The following is a 12,551-nucleotide window of genomic DNA, read 5'->3' as shown; positions in this document are numbered from 1 at the left end:
TAATCCTTTAAACTGACCAGCTCTTTTTGGCCAGAACACCTGCATCCTGCATGTGCCCTTCTAAAATCAGCATCACTTAACAGATTTAATTATAATTGTCGCCTCTCTGCTACAGTCAATGTCAGCTGTGTCTTTTAATTCTCTAATCAGTGGTCGGCAGGACCGCTATCACCATCCCCATGCAGCTTCCCACTCAATACAGACATCCCAAAACACACACAGACTGGTTTTTTGTCAAATGTTTTATTGAGTGTAGACATCTGGGCTACTGTAAAACATGCATTATCTGCTGAAGGGGGAGAGGAGCAGGTGGCATTGTCCCCGCTGTCAGCTGTGTCAGTGCTGGCACCCGTGATGGAGATTAATGAAGTATCTGGAGAGTAATATGCTCCTTCAAATGCTGCTACAATTTGGAGTGGGGGCCGATCCTGATCTTAAATAGCAAAGCTGTCAGAGTTTACTGAACCTGTGCTTTGGCACAGAGGGGGGATCCGATTCTACAGGACTGGGGAACAGAGAGTCAGAGTGTGGCAGTGGGTGTCAGGCCAAACAGAGACAAAAAGACTGGGGGTTACAAGCGCAGTCAGTGATGTAAACAAACAGATTGTTCTTGTGTCACTTTTTCTTTGGTGCATTCGGCGCGTTAAATTTGAAAAAGATGATGTCTCCGTCTTCAACGATGTAGTTTCTTCCCTGTTGTCTGTATTTCCCAGCTGCCTGTAAGATAACAAAGAAAAAAATATTTATTGTTCAAACAATGAACAAAATACTGCATCATCATGTACAGGTTATAGACTGATATATAATGTAGCAATAAAATCAAGCACAGTATAACAAAGTGCGCTGTAAATTCAACCCACTTTCCAAGCAGTTTGTGAAATAGACAAGAAATGTAATCCATCTAATCTATATGCCATGAATCCTAAGGGTTACATTTTCGTAACTCAAGAACTGATTTTAACATGCAACCAATATCACAATCTTTGCTTAGCTTAACCAAAGTGAATCCTAAAGATTAAATGAAGTCATCATTTGAAAAATAATGAAATCATAATTTGAAAAACAAAACAAAACAAAAACGCTGAGGCCATATCATGATATAATGATCTCCACAATCTTGGAGGAGATTTAGTCTCATATCACCAGAGTGATATAATTTCACTGTATTGACACATCCAATAACTTTACTGAAATTCTAAGTGACATATTCTACGCCTCCCCCTCTCTCTTTAACAGACACACACACACAGGCACACACACTTGCATCCATGTTTTGTCCAAGGGGTGCCTGAATTCCCACTGAGTGAATAATCCTCTCTTCTGCCCATTTCAGTTTCATGTGCACAAGCACAAAATGTTAATAAGTCTTTGATTACAGCACTATCAAACTTCTCAAGGAAACAGAATAAGTTCTAACATTTCTTTTGTGTACAGTAAGTGTTTGTTCTCCTTCCCGGCAAACTCCAAAATAATTGACTTGAAGTGCTAATACGGACAGGTTTATGCATTCTGGTTCTGCACAGCGCACAATTAATTAGAAGAATCAATGTCCCTTTAAAGGCTCAGGAGACCATTTAATCCAAGCTCAATACCACCAGAAACACTGGATGGAGAGGGAGACAGGAAAAAAAAAAAAAAAAAATCAATGGCTATTTGTGATTCCTGAGTATGTATTAAACCAGACACGTCTAACTGGTTCATTTGCACTTGAAAGCAGCCATCTGGAGCAGCAAGCTTGGCTTAAGCAGATATGATTACTAATAATGTGATATCCCCGTACACTGGCCCTATTCAAGCAGCCTATTCCCACAACTGGCATTAAATAGCACGGACCTTAATGCCACAGTCAGAAACGCTCCATGTTCTTATGAGGCCCGAAAAGGGATTAGTAAGAGAGCATGCAGTAAGGACCTGACACTCAGATCTCAACCCTGGATAACAATGGCGAAACTCCCCAGAGAGCCGCACATTTCACCCTCTGTTTGCAGCTTATGGAGGGTGTGGACAATACACTGGCGCTGCATTAAATACTTATTAAAAAAGGCTTGAATAGTAAAGAGATTTAAATGTTTTCATAGTGCTACCTTTCCACGCTAGTCCCTGCAGGTCCCTGTGTGTCAGCATAATTACATTAGTTGAGTCTGTAAGTGGGCACATAGAGTTGATGGTGACGATAGTGGGATTGTAACAGCATGGCTTACAGCTGCGGCTCACAAATGTCATACAAATGGCAAGGTTAGAATCACTTTAATTTAATTAGCGGAGAATTGAATTTAAGAAGTGTTCCCGTGCAGAATTTAAATTATGAAAAAAAGAGCATCTTTGATATGAAAGGCATCCTACAGCTTTGATTAACTGATTATTAACTCTGTACCTTCAATTACTAAATTACAGTTTGCCCATATGAAAGTAAATGCCAGACCTTAAAAGAAAAAACACTTGCGGCGAGCGCTCAGAAGCTTTTTGCTGCTTCACAAATTCACCATGAAATCAGTTATTACATCTGACAAGAGCGTGCACACGGACAACCCACGCGCCAGTTAATAAAAGGTCAAAACAAACACTGGCCATCATAAAAACAAGATATGCAAGTCACATTTCTGCGCTACCCAGCCACGAAACAGTCCTTATTTGAGGAATTTCACACTTTATTTAACTTGCCGCCTTATATCACTGTCACATGCCTGCCGCAGAGGCTCGGGGATTTGGCAACAGAAAGCTCTAAGCTAACAGCGCACTCTATAGATCTGATAAATGCCTGGTGAGGTGAAGAAGTGCTACCTCTGAGCGACGGAGCAAGAGCTACCATCAGCCAGTTAAGACACATTGTGATAAAGATATGCACAGCTGGAGCAGAATGGCAGTGTTTAGAGCCAGAATCAGTTGGCTTGTCAGGAGTGGTGCTGGAGTGTGTGCAGTAATTTCTTCCCCTGAGTAAAGGTGAAGAGCAGTTTGCAGTAGGAGCTGTGTGGTGACTGTCAGCTCCACTGATCACAGGAGACTTCCCCTCATCCTCTGGCACCCTGACTGCTCACCTTGACAGCGGTCTCGCTGCCTTCCTCTTTAAAATCCTGGAATTTCATTACTTCCGCCATAATGAAGCCCTTCTCAAAGTCTGTGTGGATCTTCCCCGCAGCCTGTGGAGCCTTAGTTCCTTTCTGTCACAGGGAAGGAAAAAGAGAGGACAAATGAATTGTTTTGGAGAAGATGGATTACAGCATGCGAGCGACATGGTGTTTGATAGGGCGATAGCGTCGTGAGCATCACTCGGGGGTGTTTTCAGTCAGGGGTATTCTCGCCTCAGGCCTGATTTCTGGATAGTTTTCCACTCGGCTGTGCCCTGCTAGGGCAGCCTGGACACCGATAAGGACCCAGCACTGCTATCAATGCCTTCTGATTCCCATTCCGTGGTGGTATTGATTTCTGTCCAAGCAATCTTGCCTCATTGTGGGTCGCTGCTCGGCTCTCTGGTCATGACAGCAAGAAGACCCAGTGTTGCAGTGAGAGGCCATGGTGGTACAGACCTCATTGCATTAGGCCTCGCTATTTTGGCACAGCAGTGCCATTGAAATTCATTTTAAACAAGAGCTACAATGATTTATCTATTAATGGCCTTCCATTTTAATAATCCATTTCGAGAGGAAAAAAGGTAAAGTTCCAAATTCCAGATCCTTAAATGTAAATATTTTTGTTTTTTCCCCTCTTTTATGACTCCTTTGTTTATATAACCGGAGAATGTCCTGATTATTTGAAAATTAAGTTGTGTTCAGGGGATTTCAAGCATCCTGCATCGTAGAAGTTTGAATTGAAATATCTGATGGGATGGATACAGGATACAAACTGAAAAAGTAGTTTTGCTGTATTTTTAAACCACCTACATGAACTTATACTATGTAACTCCTGGCAACTCTCTGGTCATGACAGCAAGCAGACCCAGTGTTGCAGTGAGAGGCCGTGGTGGTGCAGACCTCACTGCATTAGGCCTCACACCAGAGTGCGGTCATTGACATTCCTTTAAAACTAGAGTTGCAATGATTAATCGATGGCTGTCAAATAATAAAATTAAAGGTGTACCATGTAGTTTTGGAAAATAAATCCGAACTCAGAAAGGTCACATGTACAATATTGATTTGGATTTTAATACAATATACAGTATTTCCTTAACTGAATAAACAAGCTGTCCTCAGATGGTAATTAGGTTCCCAGAACGCTGCATGAAACCGTATGAAATGGTGTTGACCTGTGATGACAGTTTGTTTATCACAAAAAAGGGTAACTGTATTCCGGTAAAGTCACAAAAAAAATGTAATTGGATTACAGATACATTCAGTAAAAAAAGATTGCTAACAGGAGTACAATGTAAATATAAAGAATGATAAACATATCTGTAATATCTTAATGATATATCGTTTCTCTCGTGTTTATTTGCATATGTTTGGTATTGAGATAATCCAGAAATAACGGAAAGTAATCAAGTTACATTACTTTAATACTGTGATACTTGGATTAGGTTACTGACTGCATTTTTAACAGGTAATTAGTGACTATACCAGAATGCATCCCCAACCCTGCTAACAGATTAATGAAGAATAAAATCGACAGATTAATCGACAATGAAAATAATCATTATTTGCAGCCCTTTTTCAAACCTTTCAAGAACATTTCCCTTAGGTAGGTGTGGAGCTGCTAGACTCTGTTATTGCTGCATTGAAATTGACGTTGACATTAATGATTGCATCTTCACAACATACATTTAAATGCGATCCGAAAGTTATTTCAGATGCCAATTTGCAAAAACACAAAATAGTAATTTTATAGTTTTATGAATTCTTTGTGCCTCAAATCCTCTTTAAAACTCTAACACACAACTGGTGACTGATAAAATGTGCAATTTATATGCGCTGAAATAATGCAGGGCGGAAATGACAAATGACCCAAATAAGTGACGTGGCTGCTGTGTATCATTATGACTCCTGCCTGTCGACCTGCTCTCCCTCTCTCTGCTCTGCAGCTCTGTGCTCAGGAACTGTTGAGCAGTTTTAATTATGTATATAATCAGGTTGGGGTCAACATATTTCATGCCAAAAGAATGATGCGTATTTAATGACTCTAATACATTACCATCTCTTTGCAATCTCATTGACGGAGTGCTTGTGAGTTTAACTACCATTAATCAGCATCAAGGTTTGTCTATCTGGAGAAAAATAGATTAAGGGAGGGATTTTTTTCATATGGAGCACTACAAGAGATCCACATTGTCCTAGTTAAGAGCTATGCAGAGCAGGCTGATAGATAATGGTCACCTCGAGGCTGCCTAATAAAGCATGTTAAAGGGCTTGGGAACACGACATTACTGAGTGTAGTTTTTACAATGCAAGATGTATTGGCTTAATATAGTTACTCACTGATGCTTACCTGACTAAATGCCCCTCACACACAATCAAGGCTGGCTGTAATCAGTTATGTCGTGGAGGATGAGCGCGCCTTTTGAGGATGCCTTTGAAGTGTTTTGGGAGTTTTTTGTAAATAGCGCGGACATCAGTCATGCTGAGACGAGCGTGCTCCTAAACGCGGTGATGTCACCTGACAGAAATGTTACGTGTCCCGTGTTAAATAAAAATAAGGAGGTGAGATCACCTAACCCCTCTGGCCTGTCTGAGAAGAAGCCATCACGAAAATATTCACAGAAAGTTCCTGTTTACAAACTGCTTGTGCAGACATCTTTTATACAATCAGCAACAATACATGCTTTATCGATATTAAATAATATCTCAACTAGCGTATTTAAAGGTGGCTTTTCCTTACAGCGCTGAAAAGAAAATCTGATCCAGTCGGTGTAAAATAAATCAGGCTGATTATTTCTGATAATTTGCTGCGTAGAAGTAAAATTTGCATTTCTGATCAAAACTGAATATTTGCCTAAAGTCAGCATGGGGGCGTCTTGTTGGCAGGCAGTCTGAGGATAACTGTGGCATCCTGTGTTCATATCTGACCGGGGGGGGGGGGTTGTTACCCTCTCTACTTCTATTACTTTTTCTTTTCTTGGTGCAATTGAAAGATGTACTTTTTGTGGTTGTTATGTTAATTCAGACTCCAGCAAGACTAGCCACCACTATGTTAAAGCTATCCAATTATAATAATAAAAAGTAGAATCCAATTAAAGCTGTTGCAGCAGCCATTGTGTCTGTAGGTTCATATTTTCTCATCAGTGCACGTTGTGTCTGATTTAGCACGTTTGTTTTGGTGGGGGATTGTTACCAGTTTTTGGCTGCATACAAGGTCCGATGCTGGACAATCACTATCCTAATGCCATTTATTTCAGTTGGCACACTGCAAAAACTCAAGATCACAGTGACCATTTTGAGTTAAAAGATCCCATTAAACTTGATATAAGTCACGATAACCTAACGAAAAACATTTCTTTGTTATCAGTGTTATCATTGATCTTTAGTTATTTGTTATGAAATATAAATTGAAATCTAGTCTGATTTAGCAAACTTAGAACACTCCAATTCATACATCTGTCGATATCTTATAACATGCTTGCGTTTTTCCTTATTTTTGAAGAGAACAACAGGAAAACAGGTTGAAACTTTTAAAAGATCTAAAATCCTGCTCTTGAAGTTCTAGAAGAACCTGTTCAGCCAAAGATATGTGATCCACAACACAAACACATCTCCTCATATATGACCTGTAACTGAAAAGGTAACGTCGATTCTGATGAGTTTTAAAGAAGCATCTGCAATAACAGTCAAATCTGTATTAATACTTCCAAATAAACACAATTTATAACAGCATATTTAACAAAGATAACTGGAGAATTTCCTGATTAGTTTTGAGTAAATGTGGAAAATGAGGAAGTTCACATTCAGGGAACAAAACCTCAATGATCTGCATGGTGATGAGTTACTGGAATAGATTAAATTGTGTAAAAATCTAAATATTTTTTTTTTAAATTGTCATCTCAGTTACATTTAGGGGATGTAAAGCATTCTGCATCTTGGAAGTTTGATTTTAAACTCTCATAAAAATCTTTAAAAGTCCCTTGAAATATTCTGATAAGATGGGAAAATATATGATTAAGTTTTACAAGATATGACAGTTTCTCAAAAAGTTCATCAAATCCTCCTATGATCTTACAATATGTAACTCCTGACTAGTCAAATACTTTATTATATCTGTGCTCAATCCTTCTATTTGCTCAAGAAAAAATCAAAACAAGAATTTCTACACAATACCAGCATGCAAAGCCAACATCTGTATTGATGTTAATCCTGTGATCCTGTTACACAAAGCTCTCAACGGCCCGGGCTCAGTAAACTGAGACACACAGGGAGGAGGAGCCCCCGGCAAGGCCCACAAACAGTCGAATGAAAAGCGACATCAATTTTGGCACAGACAACCTCCGTCACACAGATTAGGCAGGCACAATGCACCGGCTCCTTATCTTCAACGGCAGGAGGAGGGCAGGCAGATCTGCACAGGATGGAAACATTCTCATGGACGTAATGGGCAAAATCAATTGTTGCCCTCCTCAATCAATGTAGCCCCCACTTTCACTGTTCAGCAGCTCACCAGTAATTGAAGTTATCCTTGGCCTGTAATGACTGGCTAAAGCACAACCATGACAAAGTTGAAAGTGTGTGATATCAGTGAGGGTGCCAGCAGGGTGGAACGTGGGAGACTGCGTGGATTCGTTTGTGTATGTGTGTGTGTGTGTGTGTGTGTGTATGTGGCACACACCCTCACACTCGCATGCACGTGCGCAGCAGGAAGCTGGCTCTTACCCGCACGGTCCATGCGCGGACCTCGTCTGGTCCGGCAGTGAAGAAGTACTCCAGCTGCAGGGCTGCATAGCCGAACTTGATGATCTTGCTCAAGGCACTGGCGGAGAGAAATTTCAGTTTGAATCGAGGGGTCTGAACTGTTTGAGTATCATTTATTGCCACTGATGCCCAGGCAAAGTTCACTCCAGTGGCAAGGCCCCATTCATTCCACTATAAACTCATTTGGTGAATAAGATGGGTCACTTCGTTTCACACAAGACATTCAACTCTCCAATGGTTTCTTTGATTAATTGCAAAGCTTGTGGACTCATTTAGCATTTTTAAGAATTCAATCCGATGCCTCGCTCGGCACTGAGAGGAAAAAAAAAAATAATCTGCTGTCACAATTTTTCTCTCCATAGAGGTTTTCACATGAGAACAATAAACCCAAAATGCCCAAGTTATAATTATACCTACAGATGACAGATGACAGTTAAAAACTTAATTTAGAGGAAAACCCTTTGACTGAGTTGTTCGTTAAGAAGAGGGATCCTTTGCTTTATAATGGTAATTACTCTGCCATTTATTATTCTATCAGCACATGAAATTAAAGGAGTGCATGGAGGACACAGCTGATAATAAAGTGTGGGGAGACTGAATGCTAATTAACCTCTGCGTCTTGTGCCCCGTGCAGTACGCCTGCCTCTCGTCTTCGCTCATGTCCTGGAGCTGGTTCTCCAGGCCGCCGCTGAACGGGATGACCAAGGCTCCGGGGTCGTGACTGTCCACCCACTCCTTGATTTTCACCAACCTGGTAGAAAGCAGCATTCACAGAACTAGTTGGATGACTTGATTATCAAGAGAGTGTCTGTTATGTGCCTGGCGCATGCATATTCATGACAGCAGCTGAACGAACATATGAGCGTTTGCAGGAGACTGCTCTCCAAAGGTGGCCTTCTGTCTCAGACAGTTTGATTTTGTTTTCATTGAAAACTTTCAACTTAAGGTTTGACTCACACGTACATATAAAGCATAGATTCACAAAGACTTTAAAAGCAGCAGAAGCAATACCGCACTGTAAAAATACTTCTTTACTAAGGTTGTCGCGATTCTAGAATATTAAACTTTGATACAATACACGTACGAATGATATTTGTCTTTTTTTTCAGTTCTCTTTGTTAGTTCAATATATCAAAAGTGGACATTGGATTGTTTTAACGACATGGTATCAAAAAAGTATGCAAGTATAAATTACATTAAAGGGTCATTATTACTGGTACATTCTGTGGTAAAGCATTTTACTGTTGGACAGTTTAATATACAAAGTCACCAAAACAATTTCTGTCTATAAACAAGTCTTAAAAACCTTATTTCTTTCTTTCTGTGCACTAAGAATATTTCAAATTCTTTTTAAAAGGTACACTATTCAAATTCTTCACAGACCTATAAACAAAAAAGAGACAGGGCTTTTGATACATGCAGGAGCTAACATTAGATGTACACTTTAGATGTAGGCCTTCTATAAAGCTATAAGTTTACATTTGTATTTGTCAACATTAGAGCAATACAAGCTTGTATTTTGAGTTAGGTGACTACAGTGCAAAGTATAGGTCTGTATGTCAACGTTGTGCTAAAAAAAACAGCAAAAGGGGTCATAATAAGCTGCTTTCACAGTCGAACTATGGTTGTTTTTCTGACGAGGACGGGCTGAAAAAGTTACATAGTGCACCTTTAATTGGAATCAATCGATCGATATGTGGAAGCACATATTTTAGAAGCAGATCAAATATTTTTAATAAAACATAAGGAAATGAATCACTGTAAAATAAATGTGAGTTCATCAGAAAGATTGTTTTGTGTGTTTCTTCAGAACAAATAATAAAACATAAGATGTCTCCTGCTTCACTGTGTAGTCTGTTGTCAGTGTTTGTGTACTGGAGGCTTCAAGTTTCCACATCACTCTTGTGTACGCTGAATATTTGTCCAGGATTGGTCTTAAAACTATTTGTGATGTCACAAATCATGCTCATAGGCCCGCCTCTTAAGTGAGATTTTCAATGAGCACATTTTGAGCAGTGAATGTGAAAACAGCCTTTTAGTGTCAAACTCTGCACATACATCATTCTACACAGTGAAGCTCAAGGAACAAGAGGAAAGACACATGTTTGACATAAAACACACAAGCTTTTGGTCTGTTGCCTATTTTTTTTACAATAATAAACAAGCTGAACATATGACATGAAGCGAGGAAGAAGCAGAACTAACTTAAGTTTTCCCTCATGAACGTCTTTGTCATTCTCTTTACCACCTGAGCTTTCTTTTTTTTTTTTCTCTCTCTCTCTGTCTTCCAGTGCAGCAGGACACCTGACATTGCAGGACAAAGATATCCTCGCACTTAATGGTAACTCTCAGCCAGAACAATATAAGGGGGTCGGGGCAATTATGAGATTAGCCCCACATGCTCTCAGGCTGGGATTGGACAGGTCTCAAAGAACAGCATCACACAAATCCATTTTCACACGGCGGCCCTGACAGAGCTCCTAGGCTGGATTGATTCTGAGGGGTCCCTGTCATTATCTGTAATCCTAGTTTCCTGTTTAAAGCCCATAAGAATCAAAGACTGGGAGGCACCCAACCACCTCAATACCACATCTATTTCAATAACAATGTCGCCGCTTTATCACCTACAGCACCATAACGCTGCTCCTACCTAATGATTATCAATATACAATATATGACAGGGTAACGGGCGCGGGAAGAGCACACTTTTGCTTTGATTGGATGTTTTTCCCAACAAGCTAGAATAACACTGCAGGGTACATTTGAAATGAATCGTGTGCCAGTTTGTCTGTCTGTTCAGATGCACATCTATTAGGAGCCGTAACCTAAAATTTCCCTTTCTGTTCGCGCTATGGATGCGGAGCTGACGTCTGACTGCCACCGCAATAAGGTAGTTGCCAATGTCTCACCAATAAAGGACAGAAAAATAAACACCTTGAGTCAAAAGCCCCCCAAAAATGAAAACATAGGAGATGGCGGGCGCTCCAAGAGGGGAAAAAATCCAATCTGAGATAATAACAGCTGTAGTTTCTCACTTTTAGCAGCACAGCTGTCTATTTGGTGGCACGTTATTTGCATTCCTCAGGTATTGCGTACTCTACAGGCGGCTGAATAATGATTCACAAATCACTCTCTCCACACCAGTCAAGGGCTGTGATCCTTTGAATAGACCATTGTACCTGAGACTGTAATTGGTGAAGACTTGACAGAGCTGAGCCAAGCCAGCCAAGTAACAAAGAGGCTCTTGGTAGAAGGCTGAGGGATGATTTTAATAATGTGGAGCCGAGACGGTGAACGTGAGCTGCAAATGAGCGCGGGGGTCTCTGGGTCCTTGCACTGAGTGACACAGGACCAGACAAACACCTTGCCACAGGAACATGAAACACCCCCTTCCCTCAACTCCAGAAACAAAGCACTGTCAATTAAGAGCTTTGATGCTCCGTCAACACGACTCCCAAAACCAATTCTGTCAACTTCGCCGCTGTCTACCCATGCCACTTTGCAATTTGTACTTATGTCCATTCCAATTATTTGCGCGAAATTTTACGTGGGTGTGTAAATTGGGGGAAAATATTTATGTAAAAACATGCTGTGGATTTCTTTTGGTCTTTGTTCTCATCCTTCAGTCATTCATGAAATTCTAAATTATAAAAGGTATTCGTGAAAATTTAAAGTGTTGATAAGGATTATGTTTTCTTCCGTGCTGCATGATATTGGAGTTTTGCTCATATTTGATATGCGGATACTACGAATTGTTACTTCGATTGTTAACACTGATACCGACAAAGGGGCGCTATGTAGTTTTGGAAAAGAAATTCGGAAACTCAGAAAGGTAATAGTCAATAACAATATTATTGAGGTAATAATACGTACTCAGACATATTTATCATTTCCATAACTAAATAAACAAGCTGTTCTCAGATGAAAATAAGATCCCTAGAACACTGTTTGAAGCTAGAAAGGTGGCAGGGTCCGCCACCTATAAACAAAGTATAACAGTAAGAAATTGTGTTGTCTTTTATTGTTTATTTACTCATGAAAACAAAGACAATTTGTTTAGGCATTAAAATAAGTCAATAGATCTTTCTCTTCTGATTAAAATTTCTTTACAAAAAATGCATAGTTCACCTTTAAAGCCTCATCTTATCTGCTCATGTCGGGCAGATGCTGATATGTAATTCTAAAGCCTCTATCGACCCATATTATTGTGCATCCCTTGTTTTCTGTACATCATGACTATCAGTATCTTTTTTCTCTTTCTTTGATATTCAAAACTGTTTTATTCTTTAATGCAGAATTTATTAATTATTTGCATATCGTCCACATATTTTTTTTATAATACATAAAATATTGGTTCATGAAGGTCCTTTTTTAAAAACGCTACAAGCTACACACATAAAATATTCACTGAGAAAGACTGTGTGTGTGTGTGTGTGTGTCTGTGCCTTGTCAGTCTCCCATTATGTCCCAGCACTGAGTGCCATCTCTCACTGCTCGCTTAATAGAAAGATTCAGCACTTTCTGCTCTTGATATCCCTCTCTGAACAAATGACGCCTGAAATTTTTATTCTTTTTATAATGGAATTCCAATGGCCTTTGCTGCAAATCAAGTGGAAATTTTTGCATATCAAGTGGGAAAAATTAAATGTTAACCACGTTTTAATGTGATTAAGGGTGACAGGGACATTATCTCTGCTAATCATTCACCGGCTTGAAGGCTCAAAC

The 12,551-nt window shown here is 39.8% G+C and overlaps 1 protein-coding gene across 4 annotated transcripts in view; it reads right to left on the bottom strand.

The window, feature by feature from the left end:
• Positions 1-225: 225 nt before the first annotated feature.
• LOC115588505 (obg-like ATPase 1) overlaps positions 226-12,551 on the bottom strand; it is a 51,542-nt gene continuing 39,216 nt past the window's right edge. For all 4 annotated transcript variants that reach the window (XM_030429148.1, XM_030429147.1, XM_030429149.1 and 1 more), the window contains 4 exons: positions 8,437-8,577; positions 7,788-7,884; positions 3,036-3,158; positions 226-717 (listed from right to left, as the gene is read on the bottom strand). In XM_030429148.1, coding sequence (XP_030285008.1) covers positions 616-717; positions 3,036-3,158; positions 7,788-7,884; positions 8,437-8,577 — 463 coding nt within the window. In that variant the 3' untranslated portion in view covers positions 226-615. The remainder of the gene's footprint in view (positions 718-3,035; positions 3,159-7,787; positions 7,885-8,436; positions 8,578-12,551) is intronic.

Source organism: Sparus aurata, chromosome 9 (genome assembly GCF_900880675.1).
Source record: "Sparus aurata chromosome 9, fSpaAur1.1, whole genome shotgun sequence".
NCBI lineage: Eukaryota > Metazoa > Chordata > Actinopteri > Spariformes > Sparidae > Sparus > Sparus aurata.
This window is presented reverse-complemented; position numbering and strand designations above follow the sequence as displayed.